Source organism: Diceros bicornis, chromosome 20 (genome assembly GCF_020826845.1).
Source record: "Diceros bicornis minor isolate mBicDic1 chromosome 20, mDicBic1.mat.cur, whole genome shotgun sequence".
NCBI classification, from domain to species: domain Eukaryota; kingdom Metazoa; phylum Chordata; class Mammalia; order Perissodactyla; family Rhinocerotidae; genus Diceros; species Diceros bicornis.
The window spans coordinates 7,113,923-7,124,571 of record NC_080759.1 but is presented as its reverse complement, the minus strand read 5'-3'; the positions used below and the strand labels follow the sequence as shown (position 1 = coordinate 7,124,571).

General features: G+C 38.0%; 1 protein-coding gene and 1 pseudogene across 1 annotated transcript; both read left to right on the top strand.

The window, feature by feature from the left end:
- The first annotated feature begins 605 nt into the window (after positions 1-605).
- On the top strand, positions 606-1,631 carry LOC131419107 (olfactory receptor 7A17-like). The gene has a single exon (XM_058563899.1). The coding sequence runs from the start codon at positions 627-629 to the stop codon at positions 1,629-1,631; it is 1,005 nt and encodes a 334-aa protein (XP_058419882.1). The 5' UTR covers positions 606-626.
- A 7,124-nt stretch (positions 1,632-8,755) lies between these two features.
- On the top strand, positions 8,756-9,701 carry LOC131418848 (putative olfactory receptor 7A2; annotated as a pseudogene).
- The last annotated feature ends 948 nt before the right edge of the window (positions 9,702-10,649 follow it).

Below are 10,649 nucleotides of genomic sequence, written 5' to 3'. Positions count from 1 at the left end.
TCTGACACCATTTCTCATCACTCTCCCTCATGCTTATTCACCTTGCAACACTGGCTTCACTTGTTTTGACTTTAACATTTGAAACAAGCGCCTTCCTCAGGGTGTTTGCATCAGCCATTCCCTCTGCCAGGCACACACCTCACCACATAAACTTGCATCTACCCCCCTTTCTTACTTGAGTTCTTGTTCACATGTCACCTTGTTCGCAGGTCTTGCCTAAATGCCCATGAAAAAGAGAACGCCCTATTCACTCTCTTCTTTATATCTGCCTTTCTTTTCTTTATACCACCTGCCACCATCTACAAAGTTATATAATTCTACTATTTACTTATATATTCTTTCTCCATGAGTGAATTGTAGGGCCTTTTGTTCTTCAGTACCCTATGCTCATTGCCTAGACAGCGCCTCATGGACAGTACTCAATATATATTCCTGAAATACATGAAGAATTTCTCATTAAAACTGTAGAAAACATGATCACTTAGAGAAAAGCCTGATTGGAATAAAAATTCCGTATCAGAGGTGCCAAGGGGGATCCCCTAAAAGGGACGAGATCTATAGACAAAATATTAAACTCAATTTCTTGACTGTAAAATATAAATTGTAGCATTGCAAATAAGTGAGTAATGCAAGTTTGTTTGAAAATTAGTCATGTTATTTCCTTCTTTCCTGGAAGTCACCTTGACCACATGGAACCAGGCAATGATACACGAATTTCAGAATTTCTTCTTTTAGGATTTTCAGAAGAACCAGAATTGCAACCCCTCATATTTGGGCTTTTCCTCTCCGTGTACTTGATCACTGTGTTTGGAAACATGCTCATCATTCTGGCCACCATCTCAGACTCCCACCTCCATAAACCCATGTACTTCTTCCTCTCCAACCTGTCCTTTGTAGACATCTGTTTCACTTCTACCACCATCCCAAAGATGCTGTGGAACATCCAGACAGAGAGTAAAGTTATCACCTATGAAGATTGCATCACACAGATTTATTTTTTCACACTCTCTGCAGTGTTGGACATCTTTCTGCTGACAGTGATGGCCTATGACCGGTTTGTAGCCATCTGCCACTCCCTGCACTACATAGTCATCATGAACCCCCAGCTCTGTGGACTACTGGTTCTGGTGTCCTGGATCATGTGTATCCTGAATTCCTTATTACAAAGCTTAATGGTGTTGCAGCTTTCCTTCTGTACCAACTTGGAAATCCCCCACTTTTTCTGTGAACTGAATCAGATGGTCCAACTTGCCTGTTCCGACACCTTTCTTAATAACATGGTGATGTATTTTGCAGCTGTCCTGCTGGGTGGTGGGCCTTTTGCTGGTGTCCTTTACTCTTACTCTAAGATAGTTTCCTGCATATGTGGAATCTCATCAGCTCAAGGGAAGTATAAAGCATTTTCTACCTGTGCATCTCACCTCTCAGTTGTCTCCTTATTTTATTGTACAATGCTAGGTGTGTACCTTAGCTCAGCTGCTACCCACAGCTCACACTCAAGTGCAACAGCCTCAGTGATGTACACTGTGGTCACGCCCATGCTGAACCCCTTCATCTACAGTCTGAGGAATAAAGACATAAAGAGGGCTCTGAAAGCATTCTTTGTGAAAGGAGCTGCAAAATTGTCCTAGGACTGAAGAAGTCCCATGATTGCAGAGGTCAAAGCCTCAGATTCAGAAATTGTGATTATTTAATCAGATTGTGAAAGTAGTATGCTCTTTCTTTATTTCCTGGATTTTCCATTTCTTTGACCTCAACTTTTCTATTCAACTTATGTAACTGACTTTACTAAGCTTTCTGCTCTTTCTGATATCCAGCCGTTTTCCCTTTTTTGTTTTCCTAATCGGCCAAATTTATATCAAACCATGGATCAGAAATATTTGGAAATTCCTATGAACGTAATGAGAAAATATGGACTTATTTAGAATAATTTTTCTCAAATGATATATATCATACCAAATAATTTTTGTTTTGTTTTACTAAATGTCATGACTTGTACTACCCTTATGGAAAAAACTACACTAGATGACGAAGGCAATTTATATAATTTTATAATAGAGAAAATTGTGAGACAACTAGACCATAAGATTGTGAGACCATTACATTCAAGGGATCTAATCCAGACAAGTTGCTCAATCTTAGACTTTGGAGAAAATTGTAAATCGTGGTTGAGATAAGGGGCTGCAAGGTTAGACCTCCGGAAGCCAGCAGAAATCATGAGAAAGGACTAATAAAAACTGGATTCACTTAATTCTAACCTGGTCTATTGGGAATACAGAATTTAGAGGGAAACTTTTCTTCTCTTCAGACTAGTTTCCCACAGAGAAACCATGTGTCTGGAAGTTGGAGTATGTCTGCCGAATGAGCAGACAAAGAGGCTGTAAGTATCTGCTCTGCTGCAGTCTCTCAGTGTGTGCAAGCTTGTGCTGGAGCAGACCTGATTGTTGCTTTTGGAGTCCTAAGTTTGGCTGGGGGACTGACTGATGCTTCACTCCTTTCTGCTGTTTTGTCTGGGAGAGAGCTTCAGTCTTTACCGTCAGCCATCCAGGAGGAATTCAGACTTGCACACAGAGGAGACCTTCCCCCTCCGAATACTTGTCCAAGTGAGCTGAGAGCCCAGTATGTACTGCGGGAAAGAGTCAGAGAGAATCAAAGCTGAGCACTTTTACCTGAGGTCACCTGACAGCCACCAGCCTAGCCCAGAGCCTAGAGATCTCTAAGGTTGTTTCCTTGTCTGATTAAGTAATTAGTGAATTTATTTGTTATGGAAAAAAGAGAAGTGAACTTTGAACTCACAACTGATGGGTAGTTGTTGACAATTAGGGGATGGAAGCCCATTTAGAGAAGGGAATGGGAGGGCATAAAGTGCTTCTAGTAAAAGTGAAATCGGCAACCAGTCAGCCATTGATGATTAAGTAGCTAGGAACTAAAGTTTTTTTTCCTTCTTGCAATTACTGGCTATAGCTTTTAGCTGTTTACCCACCCATTGTTAACTGTGCTATTTAGGCAATATGCTATCTGACTCCCACTAAATTCCTATAGATAACATCTCCTTGAAGCCTGGGTCACCATGGTAATGGATGTTTGAGCTGTTTTTCAGAAATTTGAACCCCTTGTCCACTTCAGGCCAGTTGAGACCACCAATCCATCAACTGGGCCCACGCAGATGTCCGATAAGTGACCTTTTGACTTCAAGAGGCTAAAAACTCCACCCTCGGGTCATGCCAATCCCGCCATTTTGTGAATATGCATCCTATGAAGAGGCATGAAGTCTGACAACGCCTGCGCAGATCATCAATTACCTCACCTCCAATCATCTATCTCCACATTTCAGACCACCTTGCCCTCTTCCAGATAACTATCCCTGAGTCCCTATTTATGGGGAAGTGAATATGAGACTCATTCCCCCATTTCCTCACGTGGCTGCCTTGTGATTAAACCATCTCTCTCTGCAATCTCGTCGTCTGGTGATTGGCTTTCTGGGCAGCGGGCAAAATGAACCTGGTTTGTTAACAAAAGTAGAACATATCCAAGGAGTTTTGAAATTAAAGAGAGTAGAAAAACAGGATATTATGCATGGAAGAATGTCCAGTGAGATGAGAGTATTTCTTTTTTATATTTAAGATGGGGCATATTCAACTATGTTTCCGTATTGATAGGAAAGATCTAGACTAATGTATTGCTTGCAAATATTGCCTTGCAATAGTAGTTCATGAGAAGCATTTCACGGTATCTTCTTTCACTCTGGGCATTCACATAAAAAGAAGTTTTTATTTGATAAGTGAAAAAGGGTATGCTAAATAGCTTTGTTTTGCAATTATTTCATTACGTGCAACCTGAATATATTCGTGGGTTAGTTATTCATATATTTTCTCTATTGTAAAATTTCTGTATGAGTTTTTTACATTTGTATAGTGGGATCAGAGGGTTTTTATTCCTGTTTTTTATTGCATTCTACTAAACAAGGAATCGGAGTTTTTTTTAACAAATTATGCCATTTGTCACTGAGTTCTTGTATGTATGTATAGATGTATCTGCAGGGAATTGTGAGTGTTTATTAATAAAGTGAGGTTGAGTCTATCACTCAGTCATATTGTACTTCCTCTATCACTTTTTTAGATTTTATTCTTTTTGCTGAAAGAATTTAGCTGTCATTTTTATATCCTTCACTTGCAAATCCTTTCTATAAACAAAAATAAAAGAGAATGTTCTTCTGTATACTTAGTGCTAAAAAATCACCCTTTACACGTCTTACCAATAGTTTTCACATTCCGTTATTTCTTATTCCTTTCAGCCTTAGATCTATTTCTAAAATTTGCATCATCTTTTTTTTTTTTTGTGAGGAAGATCAGCCCTGAGCTAACATCCATGCTAATCTTCCTCTTTTTGCTGAGGAAAACCAGCTCTGAGCTAACATCTATTGCCAATCCTCCTTTTTTTCTCCCCCAAAGCCCCAGTAGATTGTTGTAGGTCATAGTTGCACATCCTTCTAGTTGCTGTATGTGGGACGCGACCTCAGCATGGCCGGAGAAGTGGCGCGTTGGTGTGCACCCGGGATCCGAACCCCAGCTGCCAGTAGCGGAGTGCACGCACTTAACCGCTAAGCCACCGGGCCGGCCCATGTCAGCTTTAACTGTCATCTCGAAAGCACTCTTATTTACCTCTGACTAAAGATCACCTTTACCTTCCATAAGCATATTTGAATCCACATATCTTTATATAAGATGAAATTACAACTTAGATACTGCTTCCTCTCAAATTTTAGAAGCCCTTCTATTGTATTCTTTAATTTCCAAGTAATTGGAAATGTAATCCAGAATTAGTGACCCATATTGATGTCACTAAGTTATATTTTATGTCTTTATATAAGTAAGTTTTAGATTGTCATTCAATTTTGTTTCCTACAATTGTTTTGATACCACTATACTTAACCTAACTTCATTCCTACTGACAATCTTTATTCCATAAGTTTTTATCTTTTTTAAAAACTTCTCTCCCTGTGCTATGCACATATACATATTCATACACTTTTATACAAAATCATGAATAGTACCCTGTGCCCATTGTAAATGCTCTTTATGTCTTAGTGCAGTCTTTATTTCTCTGTGCCCCCTCTTCCTTCTTACTCAATAATACCTCCAATCAGCTAGTGCAACGGTGATTCATTATTTGAATGTCTGCAAAATATTTCATGGTGTGGCTGCGCTATTCACACTTTGACAGCCTTACATATTCTTTCTCAATATGTTGCTATTATAACAATTATACAAATATATTTTGAGATTACGTTAAAACTCTGGTTCTCTACCAGAGGCAATATTTTTCCCCCAAGGGACATTGAGCAACGTCCAGAGACATTTTTGGCTGTCACATGGGGAGTTGTCAGTAGAGGCCAAGGATGCTCTAAACATCCTACAATGCACAGGACAGACCCCACCAGAGAATGATCTGGCCCAGAATGTCAATAGTGCCTAGATTGAGAAAACTTGAGTTTAAAAAAATGTCTGTATTTTAATATTTATAGCTGGATTCAAGTTGTTTCCCCAATGTGTAACACTTTACATTTTTGCCACCAAAATTAAAGAATCCTCTTTTGCTACCTGTTTAAAAACTTCAACCCCAATCAACATGAGAGATCTTTAAGTTGTCGCATAGGCTGGTGGATGTGAAAGAGATTTCTTGTTGTTTTCTGAAACTACTACTCAATTTGAGCAAATATTCATATATTTGATCACCATGTTCATTATTATGTGCCCATTATTACTGTATTTCCATGAATTATGTGCCTATTGTTCTACAGTTAGCAGCATTTCAAATAATTTTTACAAATTATTGTTTATTGACTTTTGGTTGGATATATTGTCCATAAAAAGGTTTTAAATTTTATGTAAACATGTATATGTTCTTACTTCTGATTTTCTTGCCTTAGTATGATGGATTTACTTACCTGTAGCTTTTATATGTAGTTTTGTTACATGTTCACCTAAAATGTACTGTTTCCCTTTACATTGAGGTCTTTAATCCCTCTGAATTTTTTTTTTTTTTGAGGAAAATCAGCCTTGAGCTAACATCCATGCCAATCCTCCTCTTTTTGCTGAGGAAGTACGGCTCTGAGCTAACATCTATTGCCAATCCTCCTCCTTTTTTTCTCCAAAGCCCCAGTAGATAGTTGTATGTCATAGCTGCACATCCTTCTAGTTGCTGTATGTGGGACGCCACCTTAGCATGGCCAGAGAAGTGGTGCATCGGTGCACGCCCGGGATCAGAACCCCGGCCGCCAGTAGCGGAGTGCATGCACTTAACCGCTAAGCCACAGGGCCAGACCCCCTCTGAATTTTTTAAGATGTGTGAGATAGGGAACCACTTCATTTTCTTCCAGATGGACAGCTATTTATGCCAGATTTTATTAAACAATCAAACATTATGATCTAAATTGAAATATACCACGTCATATGTTAAATGTCCATATGTACTGAGACCTAATTCCTGATTCATTCAATAAATAATAACAGAGCATCTGCTACATACCAGAGAGTTCTAGGTACATTTGATGTTATATTTTCTTATGTCAAGCTCTTTGCTAAATTAATTATTTTTCATATTGATATTATTCAATTACTGTTATTTTACATCATATTTCAATTAGTTTTTGATGCTCCATTCAATTTTGTGTAATACAGCTGTATGAAACCACTCTATTTAACTGGTTTTTATTATCTCTGCCAATTCTTTTATTTCATAACTCTCCCTTTTCTTAAATTTGTTTCTATACAAGTGCACATATATTCACATACCATTTTGAAAAACTGCAGTGAACAATGCAAGTGAAAGCCCTGCTCTTTTGGTACTTACATTATAATGGTGAAGTCACAGTGCAATGACATAAATGTGTGTATGACAATGTCCTCAGGCATAAATCTTATGAAGAAAGTTATTCAGAGGCAGAGGATGGATTGCCATGGCATGTGCAGAATTTTAAAGAGTACGGTCTGAAGAAGCCTTAGCATGTTGTACAAAGACCAGAACCAGGACTAGAGAGTGTCCACTGCATTTGTCAAAAAGAGAGATCAAAATGCAAAGCCCAAGATAAACAAAGAAGCCACCTTAGAAAAGTCAAAGGACTTGCCTCACCCTCTATGAGATTATATAAAATCCAATTGTTCAAATAAATATGAAATAGGCACAGAAAAAAAAATTCTTCTACTGCTTCGTATATAACATGCCCAACTTTTGCTGTTCTTTGCATATTTCCTTTGGTGAAATGTTGGTTTATTCCCTTAGCACATTTTTCTCTTGGAGTGTTCAGTCTGTAAGGTGACTGATACTGTAAAGATATCACTACTTTTATCTTCTGGCCAAATTTATTTTTGCTCCTTTATTATTTTTGCTGATCATCAAGGAGGTATAACAAGAATTAAAATGTCATCAGAACCAAGGATGCTTTTTCTCCTTCATGGTCTCTCAGGAACCACCTGAACTATTAGATCTTTTTCTCCCACTCAAGTCCATTTCATTTCTCTCTCTCTCTCTCTCTTTCTCTCTTTCTGTTTATTGAACACATTGTTTATGTTTCTTTAAATACAGGGCAGAAAATGAGCATACCAATCTGGATTCTCTGTTTTACTTTTCCACGAGAAGCTTACTAATTGGAATTTCAGGTAGCATTTCTACATTTTTATAGGAATAATAATTAATCTGACCAGTTTGATTTATATCCATTCCTAACTTAATCATTAGGGCTATAGGTGAGAAAGCCATGGTCAGAACACAGCTTAGGAAGCAATAGTCTGGTATGCGTTTGGGTGTGTGTGTGTCTGTGTGTGTGTGCACATGCCGTGTGGAGTCCTCAGAGCAGGGGTACATGGTCTCATATATTCCAAGATATCCCTTATAATATAGAGTCCAGAATTCAAACAACAGATGGTATTAAGGAAGAGACCTGTTTCAATTTTCAAGATGTTTTTGCAACCACATTTATAACATAAAGAGGGTTTATAGTGTGGATGAGTGACTCCCTTTGTCTTGAAATTTAACCAGCAGCAAGACAACCTGTTTCTTTGAAATTGTCTGACACTATCTCTGATCACTCTCTCTCTTGCTTAGTCTCCTTCTCACACTTGTTTCCTTTTTTGGATGAATTGATGAAAGTGGTATAATCCTCAGGGCTTTTGCAGTGGTCGTTCCCTCTGCCAGACACACACATCTCCAGATATGCTCCCGGGTCCTACCCTTTATTTTTTGAGGTCTCTATTCAACTGTCACTTTGTTTACTGGTCTTGCCTGAACAACAATTAAAAACTAAAACTGCTACCCACTCTCTCCTTTATACCTGCTTTATTTTCTTCATAGCACTTGTCACCATCTGACATGTTATATACTACTTTTATTTGCTTAAATTCTTTCACCATTATTGGATTGCAGTGGCTTTTGATTTTCATGACCCTATACTCATTGCCTAGATAGTGTTTGGAATATGTTCAAAACTTAATACATATTCCTCGAATGCATGAAAGATATTCTCAATAAAACAGTAGAATGCATGACCTCTTGTGGAAACTAGTAAGAATGAGGACAAAAATATTTAATTGGAGATGAGATGGGAAATCTCTTAAGGAGAACATATCCATACACAAAATACTGAAATTAATTTCTTGAATGCAAAATACAAAGTGTAGCATTTCAACTCTGTGAGTAATGCCATTTGTGTGAAAATTAGCAATGTCTTTTTTCTCTTTCTTTGTAGTCACTCCACCACATGGAACCAGGCCATGATACGTGGATTTCAGGATTTCTTCTTCTGGGATCTTCAGAGTAACTAGAACTGCAATCCCTCATATTTCAGCTTTTTCTCTCCATGTACCTGATCACTGTATTTGGAAACCTGCTCATCATCTTGGCTATCAGTTCTGACTTCCACCTCCATACACCCATGTACTTCTTCCTCTCCAACCTGTCCTTTGTAGACATCTGTTTCACCTCCACCGCCATCTCAAAGATGCTGGTGAACATACAAACGCAGAGCAAAATTATACCCTATGTAGGTTGCATCAGCCAGTTGTACTTTTTTATAATCTTTTCAGTGTTGGACATCTATCTCCTGGCTGTGATGGCCTATGATCAGTTTGTGGCCATCTGTCACCCTCTGCACTACACGGTCATCAAGAATCCCCAGCTCTGTGGACTCTTGCTTCTGGTGTCCTGGATCACAAGTGTCTTGCATTCCTTGTTACAAACCTGAACAGTATTGCGGCTGTCCTGAACAGATGTGGAAATCCCCCACTTCTCTGGGAGCTAAATCAGATGGTCCAACTTGCCTTTCTTAACACCATGGTGACACCTTTCTTAACAACATGGTGATGTATTTTACAGCTATGCTGCTAGTATAATTTATACTTACTCAAGGATATTTTTCTGTATACATGGAATCTGATCAGTTCAAGGGAAGTGTAAAGCATTTTCCATCTGTGCACCTCGTCTCCTTATTTTTCTGTACAGGCCTAGGAGTTTACCTCAGCTCTGCTGCTACCCACAGCTCACACTCAAGTGCAAAATCTTCAATGATGTACACTGTGGTCACATCCATGCTGAACCCTTTCATCTATCATCTGAGGACTAAAGACATAAAAGGGACTCTGAAAAGTTTCTTTGGGATGGCAGATATAAAAGGGTCAATTGTCCTGGGGATGAAGAAATGCCCATGATTGCAGAACTCAAAGCCTCAGAGTCAGAACCTGTGATTTTTCCATCAGATTGTGAAAGTAGAACTTGCTTCTTTTATTTATGTCCTGGAATTTTCATTTTTTCAACATCTCTGTATAATTTAGTTACTCACTTTATTAAGTGTTTTACTCTCTCCAAAACAGTTTTTCTTTTCATTTTCTTCCTGATTTTTCTAATTTATTCCTAACATTCAATATAAAAAAAAATTGGAGATTTTCATTTTTTTCATGGAACAGCTTGGATTTCTTAAGAATAATTTCTTCTCAAATGACAAATATTATGCCACATAATATGTATTTAGTTTTCCTAAAAGAATAGTCATGAATTTTACCACTCCAATGGAACAAACTAAACTTGGTAACTGCACCATTTCTATAAGTTTATAGGAGAGGAAAATCTGAGACCACAGTTTTTTTACTTCTGTGTCCATCATTCCTTTGTTACCTCACTACCTGAACTGGTCTCCCTGATAATGTAGACTTTAACATGCTAGCGTGTTTTATAACAGCTCATTGGGTATTATTCTCCTAATTAGGATTCTGTCTTCTTATCAAGCCCTGTGTCCACATTGCCTCCATGGTCACAGGCAAAACTAACTATCAGAAAAATGTCTACCAGTGGAGTCTACATGGAAACAGAAATTTGAATAATACATTGACTTAATATGGCCCTAGAGTCAGAAATGAGCTTGAATATGATGAAGCAAATTTTAAATTATACTTTGTACTAATATGCATTACATTTCTTTTCAAGGTGTACCTCTGCTCACTGAATAATGAAATACAAGTGTCAATGCGTAAGAGGATTTATTCATTGGAGTGAAGGATTGGTTAGCCTGTTTTATGTTTTCTTGTTGAATTATCTTACTGTTAATGCTTGAAAAGTTCCAGTGATGCATATGACTTTTTCCATTGTTCTAAATGAAATCT

Bases quoted from the DNA above. Each gene is read 5' to 3' on its own strand.
- LOC131419107 (XM_058563899.1), top strand. From the start codon at position 627: ATGCAAGTTTGTTTGAAAATTAGTCATGTTATTTCCTTCTTTCCTGGA.